At 40.4% G+C, this 23,868-nt stretch overlaps 2 protein-coding genes across 4 annotated transcripts; one reads left to right on the top strand and one right to left on the bottom strand.

Moving 5' to 3' along the window:
• The first annotated feature begins 683 nt into the window (after nt 1-683).
• On the top strand, nt 684-13,405 carry LOC112562200 (replication factor C subunit 2-like). The gene is made up of 10 exons (XM_025235290.1): nt 684-768; nt 4,831-5,053; nt 5,279-5,390; nt 5,985-6,091; nt 6,284-6,385; nt 7,681-7,781; nt 11,358-11,515; nt 11,875-11,940; nt 12,352-12,546; nt 12,863-13,405. Exons 1-10 carry the CDS (start codon nt 699-701, stop codon nt 12,977-12,979), a joined length of 1,251 nt encoding a protein of 416 aa, XP_025091075.1. The 5' UTR covers nt 684-698; the 3' UTR covers nt 12,980-13,405.
• Nucleotides 13,406-13,504: 99 nt separating this feature from the next.
• LOC112562201 lies at nt 13,505-20,335 on the bottom strand. Of its 3 annotated transcripts, none has more exons than XM_025235291.1 (9): nt 20,235-20,335; nt 18,588-18,958; nt 18,098-18,287; nt 17,639-17,734; nt 16,852-16,905; nt 16,492-16,630; nt 16,018-16,201; nt 15,335-15,513; nt 13,505-14,968 (listed from the first exon to the last, which is right to left on the bottom strand). In XM_025235291.1, exons 2-9 carry the CDS (start codon nt 18,720-18,722, stop codon nt 14,830-14,832), a joined length of 1,116 nt encoding a protein of 371 aa, XP_025091076.1. In that variant the 5' UTR covers nt 18,723-18,958; nt 20,235-20,335; the 3' UTR covers nt 13,505-14,829. The 3 variants fall into 3 exon arrangements, with proteins under 3 accessions (XP_025091076.1, XP_025091077.1, XP_025091079.1); XM_025235292.1 differs by having other exon boundaries at nt 18,588-18,779; nt 20,235-20,327; XM_025235294.1 differs by lacking the exon at nt 18,588-18,958 and having other exon boundaries at nt 20,235-20,331.
• Between the last annotated feature and the right edge of the window lie 3,533 nt (nt 20,336-23,868).

Raw genomic sequence — 23,868 nt, 5'->3', positions numbered from 1 at the left:
CACACACACACTCACTCACACTCACTCACACTCATTCACACACACACACACACTCACACACACTCACACACACTCACACACACACACACACTCACACACTCACACTCACACACACACACACACGTTCTCCGTACTCTACGCAAGCTGTGATGCTGTGCCACTGTAGTCCAGACTGTGATTGCTGTCAGCCCGACAGAAACAGATGAACTCCTCCATTTTATTTTAAATACCCGGATGCACGTTTACTTCACCGCCTCCTTCGCTCCACAAGAAAGCGTGCACTGAGAAAGGTGAATCCAGTTTCTGACAATTATTTGTGGTGGTTGTCATCGGTCATGTGACTGCCGTGATGATGCTGTACTAAGATTATGAGCATCAGTGCCGCCCTCATCTCCAGTGTCATCGCTCTTGTCTTCTACTTACTTTTCTGCACCGTACATGTGAAGAAAGTGGTGGTTGGGCGGTCTGTACACTGTACAGTGTACACCAGCTATTTCTCTGTACTCTTCAAAGGGAGGAGGAATAAAATTGATGCCTGATGTCAGAGACAAACTCGCGCGCTGGCAATCGTTCATTGAGACGTGCAGCAGACGACGATGGTGTTGTTTGTGGGAAGCTGCAGCAGACGACGATGGTGTTGTTTGTGGGAAGCTGCAGCAGACGACGATGGTGTTGTTTGTGGGAAGCTGCAGCAGACGATGGTGTTGTTTGTGGGAAGCTGCAGCAGACGACGATGGTGTTGTTTGTGGGAAGCTGCTGCTGGCCAGGGTAAGAGGCGGTGGGAAGTGAAAGGTAAAGTGAAGAAGGTTCTCTCCCCAAGCCACAAGAGATAAGTAGAGGAATGGCGGCCGTTAAACGGATGTCGGATGTCGGATGTCGGATGTCGGATGTCAAACATCTTCAACATCTACATGCGCTCCCTCTACGTCAGGTCTTTTGTTTCTTCATCTCGCTCTACAAACGTGCGCGCACTCAAACACTCAAACAGACCCAAGGCTGGGCAGATGACTGTACAACATGCAAACGTTTGATTCTCTCCCCCTCCAGAGGTACACCTCCCCCCACAGTCGCCATGCGCGGGGCCTTGGGTGGTGGCCCCTGCTCGCCATCCCCTAGTCGCCGGTGCTGGAGACACTAATGCTTGTGTTACACGTAAAACTCCACACAGACATCTGGCCGTTCGATTTCTGTGCAGGGAGTGTGTGGTTGTGTTTGGGAGTGTTTGGTTGTGTTTGGGAGTGTTTGGGAGTGTTTGTGTGTGTTTGGGTGTGTTTGGGAGTGTTTGGGAGTGTGTGGTTGTGTTTGGGAGTGTTTGTGTGTGTTTGGTTGTGTTTGGGAGTGTTTGGTTGTGTTTGGGAGTGTTTGGGAGTGTTTGTGTGTGTTTGGTTGTGTTTGGGAGTGTTTGGGAGTGTGTGGTTGTGTTTGGGAGTGTTTGTGTGTGTTTGTTGTGTTTGGGAGTGTTTGGTTGTGTTTGGGAGTGTTTGGGAGTGTTTGTGTGTGTTTGGGTGTGTTTGGGGAGTGTTTGGGAGTGTGTGGTGTGTTTGGGTGTGTTTGGGAGTGTTTGGGAGTGTGTGTGTGTTGGGTGTGTTTGGGAGTGTTTGGGAGTGTGTGGTTGTGTTGGGTGTGTTTGGGAGTGTTTGGGAGTGTGTGGTTGTGTTTGGTTGTGTTTGGGAGTGTTTGTGTATGTTTGGGTGTGTTTTGGTGTGTTTGGTTGTGTTTGGGAGTGTTTGGGAGTGTTTGGGTGTGTTTGGTTGTGTTTGGGAGTGTTTGTGTATGTTTGGGTGTGTTTGGGAGTGTTTGGTTGTGTTTGGGAGTGTTTGGGAGTGTTTGGGTGTGTTTGGGAGTTTTGGGGAGTGTTTGGGTGTGTTTGGTTGTGTTTGGGTGTGTTTGTGTGTGTTTGGGTGTGTTTGGGAGTGTGTGGTTGTGTTTGGTTGTGTTGGGTGTGTTTGGGAGTGTTTGGGTGTGTTTGGGAGTGTTGGGTGTGTTTTGGTTGTGTTTGGGAGTGTTTGGGAGTGTTTGTGTGTGTTTGGGAGTGTTTGGGTGTGTTTGGGAGTGTTTGGTTGTGTCTGGGAGTGTTTGGTTGTGTCTGGGAGTGTTTGGTTGTGTTTGGGAGTGTTTGGGAGTGCGAGGTTGAGGGAGCCACTTCCTCGCGTAACAACGTGTCTCGTCCTCTGTACCTCCAGGTCCGAGCGTTGTGTGCGTTTTTCGTGAAAATTCCGTTTTTTGTGTCTGTCGGAAAAATGTAGTTGTCTTTGTTTCTAAAACCTTGCATAGTGTCGGGCTCAGAGGCGAAAGACAAATATTCGATCCTGGTGTCAAACATATTCCATTCTCCAGATGCGCTGGTGGCTTTGTTCTTTTGTGTTATTCCCATCGTGCCCTTTGAAGTCTCCACGCCTGCGACGAGCCTGAGATTCATCTGCTGGTCACAAGGACACTTTGTGGTCGCTGATATACGAGGTCGGTAAAGTCGACATCAGCCACAGCCTGCCTGTGTACACTGGCAACAAAAACATGTTTTCGCCAAAGTGTTGTGCTTTGTTTCCACCCACTTCCCTCCTCCAACAAAAACTATGCTGGCCGTTTTTACCTGCACTTAGTGCGGCCCTGTGTGTTGAATCAAGACGCGTGTGCACCTGGGGCCCATGGAGTGATGACGTCTGAACGGGTCGTTTTCCCATGACGTCATCAGTTTTTGCACGAACTTGTATGACTGGACCGCTGGCAGACGATCGGTTAACTACTAAAACGAGGCAGGTGTGTACACAGCTTCCGGTTTAGTCACATTCATTGCTTGGGTTCGCCGAGTCTAACAGAGAACTTTGCTAGCGGCTGATCTTTGGTCTCGGCAGACAGACAGCAGTCCACCTCTACACGTCCGTGGTGGTTGTGGGCGGCTCCAACGGCCAGCCTGCTAGCGGCTGCCTCACAAGTTTGCTAGCAACTCACCAAGACATCACGTGACCTGACCTCCTGATGTTTGACCGCGTGTCCCGCCTGCTCATAAAATGTCCCGAGTGTGGGGGGGGCGCCCAATGTCCCGCTTTCATCTAAAACCTCGATCAATGTCCAGCTTGTGTTTAAAATCTGATGAGCGTACATTCATTTGCATTCGTGCCTGTGGTTTTGGCTTTTGCCTATCACCGTTTGATTAATAATTTCGAATTTGTTTCCTGTCGGCCTTTCCTTGTCAGAGTAACTCTCACCCCCCTACACATGCACACTCACCCGCTTCTCGCTGTTGTCCTCGCTCATTGTTTACCTGACCAAGAGACTTCTTTACTAATCCATATTACTGATTTTATTTAAATTGGGATTTCCATAAATTCCTCATGGAATGGAATTGCATGGAAAATGGTCTTTTATGTGAAGTTATGTTCAACTATTGCAACATTTGTCTCTTAAGACAGCGCGTACACAAGCACAGCACAACAAGCATACATTACTAGGAAAATGCTAATATGAAAAGGTATGAAGTGTGTAGAAAGGTCGCCATTTCCTGCAGTGGTGACAAAACACCACCGCCAGTGTTATTCTAGCGAAATGTAAACAAATACTCCTATCAACTGTGCTTTCTAATTATAGGCATCTTAACCATGATCAGCTGCAAACAAACGGAACATCATTTTATTTGTATTGCGTGCGGAGAAATTATTAGTCGCATTTTACTGCTCTACAAACTCCTGCAAGATAATCGTACACCTCCTTGTATGTCACACCTGGCCATGCCATTGTCTCTACCATATTCCTCGTATGTCACACCTGGCCCCATTGTCTCTACCATGTTCCTTGTATGTCACACCTGGCTATGCCATTGTCTCTACCATATTCCTCGTATGTCACACCTGGCCCCATTGTCTCTACCATAATTGTCACACCTGGCCATGCCATTGTCTCTACCATACTCCTTGTCACACCTGGCCATGCCACTGTCTCTACCATAATTGTCACGCCTGGCCATGCCATTGTCTCTACCATACTCCTTGTCACACCTGGCCATGCCATTGTCTCTACCATAATTGTCACACCTGGCCATGCCATTGTCTCTACCATATGTTCCTTGTATGTCACACCTGGCCATGCCATTGTCTCTACCATATTCCTCGTATGTCACACCTGGCCCCATTGTCTCTACCATAATTGTCACACCTGGCCATGCCATTGTCTCTACCATACTCCTTGTCACACCTGGCCATGCCATTGTCTCTACCATAATTGTCACACCTGGCCATGCCATTGTCTCTACCATAATTGTCACACCTGGCCATGCCATTGTCTCTACCATACTCGATCTTGTGTTCGGTAGAGTACGGATCTAAGCCGCCGATCCCTTTCGTGTTTTACTCAGGTCGGGTGGCAGTGAGAACTTGCAGTCAGTAAATCAGACATGGCAACAAACCAATGATCGCACGAGCCGCTGAAAATCCTGCACGGCGACGGTAGCAACATGGCGGCCAGCGCCTCGTTGCTAACGTGTGCATCACGTGACTGACAATGCCCCATTCTCTTTCAGTCTTTGACTTTTACAAAACGTCTGATTTCTGAGAGTGCAACATCACTAATTACTCGATCGTTAACATATCACTTCTCATCTATCCAGGACACTCTGGACAACATCTCAGTTAGTCAACCAACGATTGTAAATATTCACTCTGCTACCAGCACGTACCAGTTGTTTATTCTTTTACAGTTCATGTGTTGTTTGTTTGCTCGCTTGTTTTCCCGTCACTCGTATGCTGTTCATGTTTCGCATGCTCCTAAGCGGTGTGCGTATGCGCTTTACAAATTTTGCATTATTTTATTCCCATTATATTATTCCCTGTCGTTGAGGCGTCCATGGCCAGCGAGGGAAGGCGACAACTCTAGGTAAGGAAGACAACTCTAGAGGAAAGGGAAGACAACTCTCACAGCCACAGCTGGCGGAAGTCACTAAGATGGCGGGAGTTGAAGATATGGAAATCGAGTCTGTGACAGAAACGAGTGCCCAACAGCAAATCGCTACTTCTTCGTCGAATGAAAGTACAAAAAAGAGCAACAGCTTTGAACTTCCGTGGTAGGAATGATACAGGATTGAATAATAACTATTTGTAAGGCATTGTTTTGGGGCGTATGATGTCAGCGAGAAAATCTTTCTTCTACATCTAAGATAAAGGGAGGGATGCATTACAGTAGAGCAGGGTTATTAGACTAATAAGTCGTTGTGACCACCAGTAATTCTTTGCAGTTTTTTCTCTTGTTTATTCTCATAAAAATGTTGCATTCTGGTTTTATTTTTCAGGGTTGAGAAGTACCGTCCCGTTAAGTTAAGAGACATAGTTGGAAATGAAGAAACAGTCAGTCGTCTAGAGGTGTTTGCTAAAGAAGGAAACGTACCCAATGTTATCATAGCGGTATGACGCTACCCGTAAATTATTTTTAGTTTACTACTTTTTTCACTTATTTATCTATTAATATAAAAATAATTAGTTAATCCTAAAGTTCTTTGGAAAGTCATTAAATAACTTACTGACTGTTTTAGATTGTGCTTAGGGGGCTTTGCTGAGGACTAAATATTGAGACAATATATTTAAGTTTTTAAAAATCGTTATTTATTGGTACTGACTAACAGGTAAACACAATGCAGCTTAACTTGATCTGCACAGCCTAAGGCATCTGTCATGCACAGAAAAAGTGTATCTTGTAACATCACATTTGTCCACAGATATGCCTAAAAAAACATGTGGTCATAGTTCTTCTCCCATAATCTTGAGAACAAAAATATGTTCATATACAGCCCTGATTTCTGGGTTGTTGACCTCTTTCTATGATGTTAATAGGCAAGTATTTTGAGAATGGAGTGGGAGCTATTCATCTAGAACAGGGAAATCATATCTTGCACTACACTTCATCCAGTCATCAGGAAAAAGATTGCACCACATTTAATGTTTAATGTGTATAAGATGATCACCAACAGATTCTTATTTGATACATTGTAATATGTGCAGGGACCACCTGGAACAGGAAAGACTACAAGCATTCTTTGTCTGGCCCGTGCCTTACTAGGACTGTCCTTCAAGGATGCAGTTCTAGAGCTTAACGCTTCCAATGATCGGTGAGTAATATGTAACATACCCAACAAAAGTTAAAAAACTACATGCAATTATAGCCAACAAGTATACAACACTAGAGTCAAATGAAAAATATTTCTGTAATTTTCATTGTTACTGGAAATGCTGCAATTTTTTAATAAATATAAATAAACAATATTTATTGTTCTTTTTATTCTGTTCTTGTACTGTTTCAGAGGTATTGATGTTGTTCGCAATAAAATCAAGATGTTTGCCATGCAGAAAGTGACTTTGCCAAAAGGACGTCACAAAATCGTCATTCTTGATGAGGCAGACAGGTAGCTTACTGGTTGTAGAGATACAGACATACTGGTTCCTGCACTCACGCATTCTGTTTCTCACATCTGTTGACATAGTAATATATGTTTATTGTGTAATCGTAGCAGCAAATGAGAGAGAAGGTCGTAGTGGTCTTGTAGGTGTGTGCGGGTGTACAAATGCGAATTCATATTTCCATCGCATAGAGAACAAGGTTTTTTTTATCTGGAATTTTAAAAACTTGATCCATGACCACCATTTAGAAGTATGTAACGATATTCCTTGAGGATCCTCAATAGAACACCTGTTGGCTGTGCTATCCACCTTATGTGGGTGGGTTTGAAGCTGTCAGCAGGATCAGCAGCAGAAATGCCTAGTACACATGGTCTTTGTCTGTGTTAAAAATTATGCAGGTTTCAGAGCATCACATCACCAATGCAATGTCCACCTGCTGTCACTGCTTTGTGCCAAAAGTACAGTACAGCAGGGCAAAACATCCTGTTGTGGCAGTGAAAAAAAAATGAGGAAATTAACTTATTCTGAAAAGAAGGTGGTAATCTAAAGCCAACAGATTCAGTATCTGTTATCAGAAAGTTCAGACTCTTGTCAAACGCAGGCTCCATTAACACTGAGTTACTCATCAACTCATCACAGACACCAGCAACAGAGACTGTCATTAAGATCACAAGCAACAGCTACAGATCCCCATCCTTCTCCTCCCCACTTTCCGTGCAGCACCTGAAGCTGACACTCAGAACCTGAAGAATTTCTGCAAAATTAGTTCCTCCATGCCCCAGATATATTTGCCAAAGCACCAGATCTAATGGACAAATAAAGATCGAACACCAGGTGCCTTCAGAAAATTTGCCTGTTGATTTATAACTTGGATCTGTTTTGTCAAGAACATTACCCCATATATTGGGTCTGGTTATTTAGAATATTACCACATAAATTCGACCTTGTTACCATGTAGCTATGTAAATACAAATGGTTTTATTTTTAGTTCAATTGAGAATTTTTGCTTTTTATGTTGTTGCCACTTCTGAAACTAATATGAAACTGGAAAAAAAATTTGATGCACCTTTCTGACACAGCTACTTCAAGGGTGCTGAGTAATACGAGGAACTACTTGTTTGATACAAATTTACTGACTCGGAGCTCCATGGTGACTTTGTGCTATTTTTATAATGTGCGTCACGGGCGACCCACATGGTTCATGCTGGCAACCTGGTGCCTGAAGTCATTGTGTTAGGCTACCCCTGGTATACAGTATATGTCATTGTGGCTATACATGTATGCTTCATTGTGGTTACAGCATGACTGATGGTGCTCAGCAGGCTCTTCGCAGGACGATGGAAATCTATTCAAAAACAACCCGGTTTGCACTTGCTTGCAATTCTTCTGAGAAAATCATTGGTAAGATAGTTATGCCTTCAGTGTTCAAATATAGCAATTGTGTCAAGATCATTATATCTCAACCACCAAACTTCTCATCTGCTTATTTGTTCTGTCTAAACTAGACTACTGCAACTCTCTTCTTGCTCATTGATAAGCTTCAGAAAGTCCAGAACTCAGCTGCTCGTCTCATTTTCCAAAATTGCAAATGTGAACATCACACCACTTCTTCACTCTCTTCATTGGCTACCAGTTAAAGCTACAATAGACTACAAGTTCTCAACTCTATGCTATGGATTCTTTGAAGGCTCCCCCACCCCACTACTTTATTGAAACCTTCGCTTCTCATCAGACTCGTGCATTGTATCCTCCTTTCCACAAAGACAGTCACATACCGACAACAGACGTCCTCCCTCTGTGCTGCTAAGCAGTGGAACTTTCTTCCTCATCACATTAACCACTCGAACTACAAGGCTACATTCACACACTCTCTGAAAACAGATTTGTTCGCAAAGTACTATCCCTGAACTACTATTCTTAACGCCCTTGTAATACTGTCTGTCATGTTAATCATCAACTACGGCTTCAACTGTTTACAGTATCCTTTATACCTTATCCATTGCACTATCTGTTTATTTATCATTACTCATCTGTGCAGCAAGTGTAATCTATCTTGGTCGTAGTGCTGCACATTACAAATACCCATTATTATTATTCCAAGAAAATTTTGTGCGTGGAGACTTTACACATACCTTTTCTCAAAGTACATGGAGGGTTTCTTAATTCATTTCAAAGTGTTGACTTTGTTAAACTTGTTAGCTGCATTTGATACTGTAGATCACGGATGCCCAACCTACGGCCCACGGGCCATATCCGGCCCGCGAAACTTCTGCCCACAGTGCAGGAAATCTGCATGTTAGTAATTTAAAAAAAAACGAAAAAAGGGAAGAAGTATTTATCCCCACGTAGGGGCGTTTCCCAATCTTTGTTTCAATGGACGAACATTTCGATTCAGTGCTCTGACTTGGTGTCTCTACGATGAGGCCGGACATTCAGAAGTTGGTTTCCGGAAAACAACTTCAAATATCCCACTAATTAGTACATCATTAATAGTAAGTACAACTTGTTTCTAATAAAAATGGTATCTGCTCTAATTTTTCTTTTTTTTTTTTTTTTTTTGTTGTTTTGTATTTTTGCGGTGAAGTGGCCCGCGACACGGCTGTCCGAAATGGATATGGCCCGCGACACGGCTGTCCGAAATGAATATGGCCCGCAGGCCGAAAAAGGTTGGGCATCACTGCTGTAGATCATTCAGTACTTCTGCACAGACTTCAGCACTCTTTTGGTATTCATGATGTTGTTTTGTCCTGGATTCAATCCTGTCTTATGAACCAAACCTTGACTACGTGAATGGTGTTTAAGACGAAGAAGAATAAAGTTAATTTGTATAGCACTTTACACCACCTTCAAAGGCAGAAATTTCTTAGTCATCCTTCTCTCCCTCAATCTGCCTATAAACAACTAAACTATTTCTCCACCTCTGTACGCAGCTTGGGTGTCATTCTCGATCAGACTTTGGACTTTTCATCAGCATATTTCTCAAGTCCGCATTAGTAAATAAATTGTTTACCTTGAACTTCATAGGATCAGTACCATTCATCATTATCACACCACTGATGCAGCTGAAACTCTAATCTGTGCCTTTGTGCTGCTGAGGATGGACTGTTGTAATTGTCTTTTAGCTGGAATTTCCCAGTATCTTCTTGACAGACTTCAAAAGATCCAGAATAACGCTGCTTGCCTCATCTGCAGACTAGATACAAACAAATACCACCTATCATACACTGTCTTCACTGGCTGCCAGCCATGGATTGTATAGTTTTTCTACTTTGACTTGCTTTGCCGTCCCTGGAACTGGTTCTCGGTACCTCTCCAGCCTCACTCCCATCTAGACGCCCATGCAACTTCTTTGTTTATCTTCTGACACCAAGCCTTTGCGAGTCCCACTAAGACAAAGATGTAGGGACAGAGGTCTTTCCCCTACCAAGCCCCATCAACTTGTAACGGATTACCCTGTCAGCCTTTTGTCATGCTGATTCTTTTACCACCTTCAAGTCCAAACTTAAGATGCTTTTTTTCAGAACAACATCACTGTGGCCTATCCTGACCATGAGCATGCATAGCTTGTGTCTGTAATTTATTTGTGTAAGAGTGCGTGTATGTTGTAGGTGAGTGAGTCTGTTACAGTCAAATCTCGCTACTATGCCACCTACCGGGACCGAGCAAAAGTGGCATAGTAGCGAGGGTTCGTAAAAACAGCTTTATTTGTTCAAGTTCCCCGTCAGTTTAAAGCTCTCAAGAATCGTCGGCTGGCGCACGTTCTTTCGGCAGATCTCATACATCTCATTGTCTAGTCCAGTGGTTCTCAAAGTATTTCGGACCGCGGACCACTTTACTTAAGTAAAAATTATGGCGGGCCACCAAGCCCTAAAAATAACTGTACTATGAATTTCAAATTTAAATTGCCGCATTTGTTTCATTACAATTCAAAACTAAATGTCCTTCTGTGACAGTAGTATAGTAATAAGTTGACATAAAACTACCTCGTTCTTTGTAATTAAAATGTTAATGCGAGGAATGCATCACTTTAAACATTACTTTGCTGACATGACTGTCAGCTGCGGACCACCTGACTTATGCCTGTGGACCACACTTTGAGAACCACTGGTCTAGTCGATCACACGCTTGCATCACACCGGGCTTCCCGCTTCTCTGTTGTAAGAACTTCCGGACGGTGCTCCAAGCTAGCTGGGCTTCCTCGAATGGAACAATTTCCTCCTCGATCTCATCCTCTTCGCTTTCCTCACTGCACAGCATCTCCTCCGCAATACCCTCCATCATAAAAGACCCGCCAGATGCGATGCGCTCGCGGAATTTCACAACTCGTGTCTTTACAATAGTGGCATAGTAGCGAGAGTAGGAGGTGGCATACTAAATTTATTTTGCATTGAATTTATAGTCGGGACCAAGCAAAAGTGGCATAATACCGAGAGTGGCATAGTAGCAGGGTGGCATAGTAGCGAGATTCGACTGTATATGCGAATATAGGTGCATGGTTGTTGAGGATTTAGTCTATGTATGATTTCTGTAAAGCACTATGAACAAATCTTTGGTAGGGCACTGTATAAATCCTCATTGCTATTATTATCAGTACACTTAGACTATTGTCATCTGTATCAACCATTAAAATTTTGTCTTGTGTCAGCCATTAAAATATTGTCTTCTGTGTTAACCATTTAAAATATGGTTTATTCAGTCAAATTAACAACTACAAGTAATACCAAAATCAAACCTTGAATCCCAAACTCCCCCCACCCACTAAGAAAGGACAATATCCTTATGAATCTCAACAGTTCTAAGTAATATTTTGGTTGGGGGCAGTAGACTAACTGTGGTTCCTCTCTTACCTAATATCACTTTAAAACATCAACATAGGCCAGATATCATGTTCTCCATAGTCATAGTTCTATATTAGTACAGCAGTAATTTGAACATGTTTAGAGGTATTTCTATTTTGTGTATTAAATAATGCAACAGAGCCTATTCAGTCACGTTGTGCTGTGCTACGGTATTCCAAGCTAAGTGACAGCCAAGTTCTGGCGAGGTTGCTGGCTGTGTGTGAAAAGGAAAATGTTAGCTACACAGATGATGGACTTGAGGCGATCATCTTCACTGCACAAGGAGACATGAGACAGGTATGAACTGTTGTATACAGGCTAAGGAATTCTCAAAGCCAGTTTTTACAGCAGATACAGGCAAAGGGGCAGCAGACTACTGTATGCTGATTTGAGCTTTTTTAGGGGGGTAGTGGGGGCTGCAGCAGCTTTTTGTGATTTGCTCATTGTTTTTATGTGTTTTATTTATGTAGCAGACTAGTTTGAACTCCACACAGTTGTAATGGGTCAAATTTATTTTTGGTCAGTCTTGGCTTTAAATGTTCAGTCATAAAGACCAGACTGTTCAGTTCACATCTTTTATGGATATTGATAGATACACTATGTTGGCAGAATATTTTTAACTGTGTTTTAGTCTTTTAACAATTTTTCTTCTTCAGGCTTTGAACAACCTGCAGTCAACCTTCCAGGGCTTTGGGCATGTTAACAGTGAAAATGTTTTCAAGGTTGGTTTCATGTAAATTCGGGTTCAGATTTTAGGCAATTTAATAATTTAGTTTCATTCTTCTTGAACAGAGTAAGCTACTTTCATTTCTTTTAAACATATAGGAAAAGCATATTGACTGTCTTTCTCTGAACATGTTTGTTTGTGTATTTTATGCAATAATCTCTCAGGCTGAAAAGAAAATAAGGCAAGTGAAAATTGCAGTATTTGACATGGAATCTAGTCATACCTTCATTCACCAGCATGATCACATTGTGCAAAGTTCTTTACATATCTTCATATACCAGCCTTTCTGCACTCTGTTCAAAGATATATCTCTGAACATGAGGTTTTTCATGGATTGGGTTGCAAGTATTTAGCATGAAAGAGTTTATAAAGCAAAATCAAATGTCACATTATTGCTATGTACCAGGTGTGTGATGAGCCGCATCCAGTGTTGATCAAAGACATGCTGCAGCACTGTGTGGATGGAAAGATTGATGACGCATACAAAATAATGGCACACTTGTGGCGTCTTGGCTACTCTGCAGAAGATATCATTACCATTGTCTTCCGTGTGTGCAAGAATCACAACATGCCAGAATTCCTCAAACTGGAATTTATTAAAGTGAGTGCTTCGTGGAGTTGTACTTGCTGGGTGGTGCTCTCCAAGGGGAGTGTACTGAGCTGCACATTTCAGCCAGCTTTCACTTGACCCATTTCGTTAAATGTATTCTGTTTTTCCTTCCTTTCTTTTCATCGTCTCATGCTTGTTTCTTTCTGGTCCTGTCCTCATTCCTACTTTATTAGAGACATACCTTGTGATCTGTCAAGATGCACAAAAAGCCAGCCTACTCATGATCTCTGTACAGCTACTGGCCTGTGTAATGACTAAGGAAAGTTGTTTCTATCTTTTGTCTGCAAGCTGCTGTATCCTATTGCAGGAAATTGGCTATGCTCACATGAGGATAGCAGAAGGTGTTCAGTCCTTGCTCCAGATGTCAGGGCTTCTTGCACGATTATGCCACAAGTCTGCACAGTCAGATCAACTCCAGCAATAAAGGACACTGCAGTTCACCAGAATAGCAATTTCTAAAGCACAGGAAATATTTTGTTTCAATTGTTGTTGTATGTGCTATGAGTCAGGTGGGAAGAGGGAAGGAGTGTGAATGTGTATATGGCTAGGTGTGGATGTAGTGATTTTTATTCACCTTACTTGCCTTATTTCGAAGCAAGTGTTATTTGTCACTTATGACAGGATATCTCTCCACAAGCAGTGTAGTGCTTTGTCTGATTTAATCAGGTTTTGCTTTAGGGTTTATTTTTTGAGGGGGAAAAGGTTGCGTTTTTATTTTTGAAAAACTGTAGATTACAGAATTGCATTTAGTGTTGTAATGACTCCCATTAATATTATAGCACAGTAACAGGTTCCTCCTTATTTAGACAGATCGAGTCTTCATTTTCATAAACTGTTGGTTCCAAGTATACGATTTACTGTTTGTTTTCACTTTATAATGTAAGTTGATGCCATCATAGTCTTTAAGTCTATTCCACCTGCATTCATGAATAAAAACAGGTACAGGACATAAAAACATCCCCATTTAATGTCAAGTCAGATTCATTACAAACATAACAATATACAGTGAAGTGGATATGAAGGCTACTTCGAAACAAACACACCAAGACTCAAAATAACTTTTCGTGTTTTCAGTACACAGCCCAGAGACTGCAAAATATATGTCTTATGACTTCAAAGCAAAAACATGTTCAGAGATCCAAATATCTGAAGCATTCCTGAGATCTTGGCTTTGAGAATGCATTTTATTGCTCTTCCTACCAAGCTTGTGATGGATGTGATCACAGAGATAACATGGATGGGTAGGCATGTTTTGTATTTAAAAGCTATAGATAGGTTAACTGCCAACATGAGGCCAAAGGCACATCTGACTGTGATGTCAATGTGGGCAATGGCAAATCTGCCAAACAGACATCAAACTGGAGGTTAAATCCACATTTTGTCTTCAATCAACCAGGTCAGCCATAGGTCATGCAGAACTCAATATGGTTGGACTTTGCAGCACCGGGACTTGCAGGGAGACTGATGGATTACATCAGCTGAGACCATTTGACGTCAATTTGTGGTTTGGCATGCATTTCAATACAGAACTTGTTGAAGTAAAATTAAAAGTAAGTGAAAAGGTTCCATACTGTTGCGGCTGTAGGTGGAATGACCAGCAGTAATCCACCCTGTCTAAGGCACAGCATGTGGAATGCAGAGCACAACCCTTTCCATCTGCCACCCTTACCTCCTTGAAATAAATCACATTCCATGTGACAAACACTTTGTGCTTAGAAGCTACTCAGTAAGCAGGGAGAATATTCTTTCTGTGTGCCCCAGAGGGTCTTGAACCAGCTGCTTTTAACAGCCCAGCGCCCAGAATACCAGGCCACAGACCCATGAAGTAAAACTATTTCCTTTACATCTTGGTCATTTCTGTGATGAAAACAAGTTTTCTCTCTGTGTTCTTTGGCTACTGCTTGTATGCTGTTGTAGAGTTGGAATGTTTGTTATGGTTGCTGATATTGGTTTTGATTTAGATTGTTTCATGTTCGAAAGATTTTTATGTCAAAACTTCTTGTCACCTCATTGTTATTTTAAATTGTGAGAGACAGAGGATGTGTGTGTGTGTACATGTATATGTGTGTGTATGTATATTTGTATGTTAAATCCGTTATCAAGAACGAAATTTCCATTTGCTGCAGAGTGAGCACACAAAAATCCTTTCCCATTTCTGCAACAATTCATATCAGCATAAAAAATAAGATAAACAATACAAACATTTGCCTTTGCATTATATCACAAGGTTACTGACCAAAATGTGCAGTCTAGAATTATCAAACTTAGACTCCACTACTGTGGAATTAATTCTTTTCTGGTCTTGGCTTTTTGAAGAATTTGTGTCCGTTTTCTACGTTCCACCGCCTTATTGCTGACAGTCTGTCTCAAAGCAGGTAGGGATACAGTGTCTCGAATATAAGCGATGTCTGGCCTGTAAGATCAAACTCAAAGCAATCACTGATACTGCTGGTGAACATAAAATTACAAAGAATCATAAATGCTTGCCTTTTTTTTTTTTTTTTTTTTTAAGAGAGGGGGGGGGGACGGATATATCACTAAAGCAATAATCCGTATGGTGACTGAATCCAGTCATTGTGAATGGTTATGTTTGTAGGCTGTATCTTAAAAGCAGCAAGAGAGTTATTCTTGGAATAGTATCAACCTGGTGATTAGAAAAAAAGGTAAAGTTTTAGGGTCTAACAAGTAATCTTGTTGGCTTGCAAAACCAGCCCAGAGAACTGTCTCTTTATCTAACACCAGTAAGAAACATAGGCATGAGGAATGATATGGAACGTACAATTTACGAGACGGATTTCGAAGTGGTATTCTTGGCAAACCAGTTCTTCCGGCAGCAGCACCAGTTTCTTCTTCCTTCTTGTCATCCTCAGCAATGTAGGCTTTGGCCAGAAGATATGCATCAGGAGTCCACTTGTGGGAATACAGCACATCTCGAAGGTCAGACTTGAGCCTTTCTAGCTGTTGGGCAAAATAATTACTGGGTTACTGTCTAAACCTCCAGCACAATACTGCCTACTTATTAGTATTTTTAGGCTTTAAAACAAATTTAACTTAACAGTTGGTGACTTGCCTCAAAAGTTTTTTTTTTTATTATTATTACATGTATACATTCCATTGACTGGTATCAATTGACAAGCGTCTTTTTTTGTTTTTATCATTTTTGAAAACTGCTGAAGTTAAGTTCATATCTATTTCTTTCTTTGACCACGATAAAAGACTTGATGTTGCAAATGTATTTAAGAAAGCAATCGCAGAATGTAATGCAACCAGTCCAAAATGAAAGTGAGTCTCTTCTTCTCAGCCCATATTGCATCCCTCTCTCTCTCTCATTTATGGATCCAAACACAAAACAGTGTGGATACACCCATCTGGACATAACAGCTTGGGTGCGCCCATCTAGACACAAAACACGGAGTTTGGGTACGTTCACTCAGATACTGCACAAAGTTTGCCACCACTCACCTCGTGAGCTTGTTTCTCATTTATCTGCTGCAAGTGCCTGATCACAGCCTGACATTCTGCAAGACTAAGTGGCCTTCCATTTGCCTGCATTGAATTCTGTCCTTCAGAGATCTTGTCAACAATCTGTGACATTTGTCCTCCACCCTGACTCACCTGGTACTTGAGTGAGTCAAAAGCAGCTTGTCTGTTGTAGGAAACATTATGCTAATGGCCATGATGTCTTTATAACCAATAGCAGCATTCACAAACAGACCAGTAATAATAAATAATAACAATAAAGCTCCCTTGAAGAATGGGTATGTCCTAGCAAGAGAAAAACAGCTTTGACCAGAAAAGCATAAGTCTTGACAGAAAACAGTCTATGAAAGCAGCTTATCTTCAAGTCCAGACAAAATATTATTGACAAGAAGCCTAACATTATGAACAATTATGCATAACTAATGCCTTAAAATGTCAGGGAAAATTAATACTAACTGTCTCCTCCTAGCATCTTCTGATTGTTCCAGAAGCTGTTGGATGTATGCGTGACGATTTCGTGCCTCACGCAAAGCATGTTTCAATTCCTTAATCTCCTCCTCTAGAAAAATAACCTTCAGCTCACTCAGCTTTTCTTCTGTCAACAAAATCCACATTCTGCAAATTTTGAACTTAAAAAATTTTAATCTCTATAGATTTTTTTAAATAGGTGAATTTTATGTGTTTCACACCCAAAGGGTTAAGGGTAGATGTTAGGGCGATATTCCCAACTGTTAATATCACTTTTAACAAGCAAACAGGTAGAAAATATGAAAACAGTCCACATGTTTAATTATTTTCAGTGAAGACATTTATTACCTCTTGTGTTGCTTCCTTCCTGAACTTTAGACTGAACAGATGATGCTGAAAATTCTGTAAAATGCAAGATTAAAAATATCAAAGTATATTACATCTATTTGCCATATAATGTTACTAGTTGAAGACTCCTTAATTCAAAGCATTTTTTACCCTTAAGGAGTTTCCAACAATGAACCAGGAAAAAGTAACGCACACCATTCTAAAGGAAAGATGTCTAATCCTAATGAACCCATATACAGGTAGTCCTCGGGTTACGACGGTCTCGAGTTACGTCGTTTCGTGGTTACGACGCTCATTCCGACTTACGAGGTCAGTGCATCAAAGAAAAGGAAGGCCATCACCATGGAGGTGAAAGTGGATATCATAAGGCAATCTGAGAAGGGGGAAACAGCAACACAAACTGGCAGGTCATTAGAACTTAGTCGTTCGACTGTCGCTACGATTATCAAGGATAAAGATCGCATCCTTGAACACGTGACAGGATCTGCTCCTATGAGAGCGACAGTGATAACAAAGCGTACTGTACTACAAGATTTTACTGTACTTATGTTTATTGATAATTATGTAGGGTACTGTGTTAGGATAGGTGTTTGGATAGGCTAAGTGTTTGCAGTACTGTACTGTTATTATGGTACAGTACTGTATGAACGTATGATCCGACTTACGTCGAAATTCGGTTTACGACGCCGCGTTAAGAACGGATCCCCGTCGTAAGTCGAGGACTACCTGTATATAACAAAGTGAGAGCTAGAGACACCAAGAAGTCTAAGGCACTTGATCAACTTGCCTCTCAACTCGGCTTCTGCTGTCTGAGTTACATCCCTCTCCCCATTGCCTTGCTCAGGACTGCGTCTTTGGCTCATAACAATCTTAAACTGTAAATCTGTGCATACCAAAAGAAAATCTGAAAATATTTTAATAAATGTGCAGCCACTGAAATATGTCAAAGCATAGCTTGTAGGTATTATATTTACTCTACAAAGACTGCTCATAATTCTACGAAGTCCTGTACAAACATGCAGATGCATATAATCGCACATAGAGCAGCAAGCACTGTAAACACGTTTGGAGAAACAATATACATGTGGAGAAAACTAGTTTTCCATAATTCTGCAGCTTCTACACCAGATTCCAAACAAAAATTAATCGTTTCAATATATTTCAATAAATGCACATACATTGGTTTTGTGAAAACCACTTGGCAATACACAACTTGCATTTTTACAGTTATAATCCAAGAAAGGACCTTTGTTTTCTTTCTTGAGACTGTCCACCTCATCATGCAAGGCATGTAAGACATCTGCATGTTGCTGACGCAGAAATGCAAGGCTGCGCTCCAGGTACTGCACCCGCTGAGCTGTGTTCATCCCAGACATATCAAGCTCTCTATCTTCCTCATCCATGTCTCTCTTGTACTCAAAATTTTGTACTTTATCCTTATACAGAAAAATTTAAAAGCTTTATTTGTACCACTTTCATGTAGACAAAAAATAAAAATCATGATAATCACTAATGTTGATGGTTTGTTGATCTGTTGTTTGATATTAACAATGAATCCTAAATTTTACTGTATACTTGAGGCTGCTAAAGCCACTGCAGACTGACTTAAAGTCACTGTATACTTTCCCTTCTAATTATGATACTGTGCTAATTGATCACAGGTGTTGTTGTCCATACCATTAAAGCAAAAGAAATTGTAAATAAAAATCTGTGGAAGTCTGCCAGAAAATACACACTTTTAAGAAAGGCTTTGGATAGCGAGCTTTGTCCAGGTTGTTGATGCGTGACCACTGTGGAAGTGTATTCAAAGGAGGTAACTGGTTCATAGTTAAATCCCCAATGCGTTCCTGTACCAGGCTTTGTTTGATCATGTCTGGTACTGATGCACGTCACCAAAGGCAGCAGAAGTAATCTAAGTTGTCAAATGACTAACAGGCACACATGTACTTCCTTTACTCCTTGTAGATAAAGTAAACAAAGACAAGACGAAGTACACCAGCAGACAAGACGAAGGACACCAGCAGACATCCACAGCCCTTAATTCTCTGATTGGGACATGATGCATGCAGACCTTGCATAGCCATCCGTTTTTTTTTTAACACGGTGTCTGAAAAATAAATATTTACACTTATACATTCTAATATCAATTGAATGTTTTATATGTAAAGACTGTGCTCATAAGTTTATCAGCTTTCCAGTCTGGTTGTATGATTTTCAAGCTGACAGCAGCAGTTTTAATGCTAAGTACTTAAGCAATAAAATAGAAATTTTAACTCCATAAAATGCAACTGCTTGTAAACTTCTTGTGATATTTTCAAGCTGCTACTTGGTCACTGTTCAATCTGGTTTGATGGCACAGACTGTATATGTTCATTAACATTTGCACAATCTCATCCTGTGCAGCTAAGTACAGATACCATGCTGCAAATAGACAGCCTGGACCACTATAGCTTTCTATATGGTAATAAAGGAATCAGAAAATCATGATGCTTCTGGTTTTCTAGAAAAGTGTATCTGAGTAGTGAAACCAGTCTATGTGGCACAGTCATGGCCGGCCTTCTGACCAAACATTTCTGCAGAGCATATGAGAACAATGATACAATATTCATTTTTATCCTTTCATCCAACCCACTTCATATACAGAGCAGGCTAAATTTGTTACAGTGTTTCTTCATATACAATGGAATTCTGTATTAACATAATGCTAGATTCAATTAAAATTTATATAAAAACTACATTGGATCTATTTTATCCTGCTCATCCCAAGACTTAGTAGGCTGTGAAAATAGCTTGAGGTTTTCTTTACTACAACCATCAGTGGCATAGACTCTACTGTTTTGTAAGTAAATCAATAACATCTAAAAGATTACACTGCTGGAGTAAATCACCAGGCATTTATTATTATTAGGGATCTGTACATGCCGTAATTCTTGTATTCTTTCACCTGTGATTCAATGGCTAAATGCTAATGTTATCTAGTTTTTAATGTCATGTCATGTCATTATTATTGTTGGTCAGCCCAGAAAGTGCCACCGGATGCTGCACTCAATTATTATTAGTTATTATATTATTTCTGTCGTACATCACAATAAAGTTTCTTTTGCAAAGCTGAAATATTAGAAAATCTGTATATTGTATCATCATATAACAAACAGGCCTCGTAATCTGTTTCTGACACATGTGTCTCAAAGGCCAGGTTGAAACAATTCAGGTATGCGCATACAGTCACCCGAAATAGCCGCTTTGGTAACTAACGCGTCCTCAATTAAAAAAACAGTGCTAGGACACATAAGAACTTTAAACTTCCACTTACCTCTACTTTTTATATAAATAAGCATATGATTATTATCTTACTTGCGTTCAGAAGATCTAAAAATTCTCACCTGGGTGGCACACCTTGGTATGTGCGACAGGTAAAAATCCTATCGATCGTTGTTACCGACTCCACCCGCCATATTGTTTACACAAGGGGAGGCTACTGGACTATAAACAAAAACATTTGCAGCACAGAGTAGCCTCCGCTTGGCGTTCATTCCCCGCTGACCACTAACAATAACAACAGACTTTATTAATCCCAACGGGCAATTTAAACATGGGAGCTGTGCCCTGTTTCCAAAATATATGTATATGGAAAAAACACACACACACACACAAAACACACACATGCACACCTACCCATCACACACACACACACACCGCTGATAGTTCATCTGAGTAGCTGAACTGCGGATGGCACAAAAGATTTTAGATGCAATAATAGCAATAATACTAAATGTAAAATATGTAAAGCCCACACTCACACTCATTAGGAGCATTCTCTTAGCGCTTAAGAATAAGAAGGAAACGTGGACAGCATGTGAAAGACAGGAAAACAAACAACACATGAACTATAAAAGAATCAACAACCGAGATAAAGGAAGAATAAAATCAAATACAGAAAACACAAAGAGGAAGCAAATAACAAGAACAAGAGCTGAGAGTGACATGATATTACAAAAGGAAGGGTGTAAAGGACTAGCATCATGGCAAAGGTTGTTAGGAGTCATGTAACGAGACAAGCTCTGGGCTGGACCCCACAGACAGACATGGAGGAGATCAGTCCACAGAGAGGAGGAGGATGCTGGCATGACATGGACCCAACAGGCAAGGGATGCCCAGAACTGGCAGGGTGTGGTTGTGGCGCTATACTCCACTGGGGGCAGACAGGAATGAGAATATCAGATGAGGAGCGGAGTTGTCTAGCTAGGTGTGAGAGAGAGCAGGCATGAGTGTATGCATGTACATGCAAGATATATAGGTTTGTATATATATATTTACATCATATATATATAATTTTGCATGAGTGTACAGGTATATGAGTAGATATATTTAATGCTTTGTAAGTTTTACATTGTATCTAATGTGAAGAACTGACTTTTGAACATCCGAATGGGGAAATAATAAAGTATCGTCTGTCTTGTAATTACTTCTCTGCTTTTATACTTGTTCCATAGTTTTCATAGATTTTCATTTTTATTTTCAAGATATGCTATGTATTTTTAATTAAATATTGCATGAATGTATTATCCAGTTTCTTCTAAATGGCGCCCTAGGGTCAGGGATGGGCAAGCTACTTTTAATTTGTAGCCGGCTAGGCTACAGCTACTTTTTTTCAAAATGTAGCCGGCTACACTACAGCTACAATTTTCCAAAAAGTAGCCAGCTACTTTGGGCTACTTTTAAAATGTAGCCAGCTTCTTTTGGCTACTTTTAAAAGCGTGATGTTATAACAAGTTAGCTGTAGCAACATACACAAACATCAAACATACACACAAAACACTATTACTTGCTTTACAAAGTTTTTTATTATAATAATGAAACGGAGAACTGCGATATACCGACAATTTTATTTAGTGAATCCATAAATGCTTTCATTCATTTCTAGCCCCCTTCCTCCCCCGGCCTTTTTCACACAATAAGTACACATATTTTACGATTATATTAAACATTTCTGGATCTTTTTCCTCATCCTATTTTAGTGACAAAAGAAATTATATAAGTTTTCCGATAAACATTTGTTTTCTATAACTATTTGTTCCCTATTACTTAGAAATGAAAACTAAACAGATGCTTAAGTATCAGGTACCTGGTGGAATTTTCAATAAGTTAGGTTATGTGGTGATGAAAAATGTCAACCTCTTATCAATACTGTGACAATGAACAACAGACCATTGAAATAAATGAGTTTGCATGGAATATAAGTAAAACACTGCTTAATCTAATTTAGGCAAGCAGATCATAAGGCATTTTTTTTCTAACACTGACACTGAAAACAAAGAAAGGAACACAAACTAATTGTTTCCAAAAGCTGATAGGGTGAAAAGTATAGTCCTGGCATACTATAATAGACTTTAATTATATAGTAGGATGTCAAATGTAGCATATAAACACTGAAATATAGTTTTCAAAAATGATCTGATACAAGATATATTTATTTTAAATCTTTAAGCTTGAATTTCTCTGTTTGTCGTTTTTGACATCCAGTCCTAAACTATAAAAACATATTTCTCAAGATTGGCTTGTGCTACAGCAGTAAAATTTTGCAATTTTGTTTAGAAATGCATAAGCTACAAAGTGATGCATTTGAGAATATGGTACAAACATTACTTTTGATAAAATTAACATTTTTCTAAATATTTAATTGCCACATTCACACTGAGTCGGGGGGTACCATGTCTGATTTTTTTATATCTCCTAGAAATCTTGAGATATCAAAACACCTTATGCATCAGTTTTCTTATCAGTGCCTCTAGTTTACAAAAAACCCAAAACCTTTGGTATATGACTTATGGTATTGTGTAAATTTGTTTTTAAAATGCTTGTACGTTTTGAAACAAAAACGTTTATTAAAGTCACAATTTTCACTTTAGGTACTCAAAAACAGTTTTAAAGTGCTATATTTATGTTATTTTGTTACTCTATATTTAAAAACCCTTAAAGATATTTAAAATATGGATTTTAATTTTTGGAGTGTACCGGTAACCTTAAAACAAATCTACATTCTTTTAGTCCTTCATGGAATTGAATTTGACCAGAACTTTGGCCTCGAAGTTGCTGTCTGTCACCCTAGTGCGCAGCTTTGTCATGATAAGTCCTGCCAGACTGAACAATCTCTCAACAATTCTTGCATTTGAAACTATACCCACATTTTGTGGCTTCGCAAAATGTAAAAAATTTCAAATAAGGCTGGAAATTGATGGGTACGTCCATCTTCGTTTTTCAAATCGCTCCCGCCACGTGGACGACCCGGTACTTCCGGTTACTGAGCGTGCGAGTCACGTGGTGTCTGGCTGTCAAGACACCGAGCAGTGAGAGCAGTGGCTGTCGTCGTCTTGCTGACACGCTGTCGACGAATGGTCGTGTAACCAACACGTCAAATGGCTACGTAGAGTGGCTGTCGTACCAGAAATAACAGAGATTGAATTCCACACTGAAGTTTTCTTTAATTCAGTATCTTTTTCTCAGCAGCTGGCCTAACTTCTCTCTCTCTCCAATTCACAAAGAGGTCCCACACCACTGTCAGCCCTGCTATTTATTCTCCCTCCCCTCGAACATTCTTGCACAGACATTCTATTTCGTTGCAATAAAGACATTTTTACTGTGAACATTGCTACATTGTTGAACATCATTTCCTCCCTCGCGCAAAGACAAGACATTTTTACTTTGAACATTGCTACATTGTTGAACATCATTTCCTCCCTCGCACAAAGACATTCTATCTTTTACATTGCTGCCCTGCTGAACATTCTGGAATATAGATGCAAATCTACAACCCAAAGACATTATACTTTGTACACTACTAGAGTGCTACAGTCGTGAAAGTAGCCAACATGTAGCCAAGCTACAGCTACTTTCTAAAATGTAGCTACGGCTACAAGCTACTTTTTTTAATTTGTAGCCGGCTAAGCTACAAGCTACAAAATTTGTAGCCGGCTACAGTAGCTGTAGCTAGGCTACAGCTACTCCCCATCCCTGCCT

Source organism: Pomacea canaliculata, linkage group LG4 (assembly GCF_003073045.1).
Source record: "Pomacea canaliculata isolate SZHN2017 linkage group LG4, ASM307304v1, whole genome shotgun sequence".
Taxonomy (NCBI): domain Eukaryota; kingdom Metazoa; phylum Mollusca; class Gastropoda; order Architaenioglossa; family Ampullariidae; genus Pomacea; species Pomacea canaliculata.
This window is presented reverse-complemented; position numbering and strand designations above follow the sequence as displayed.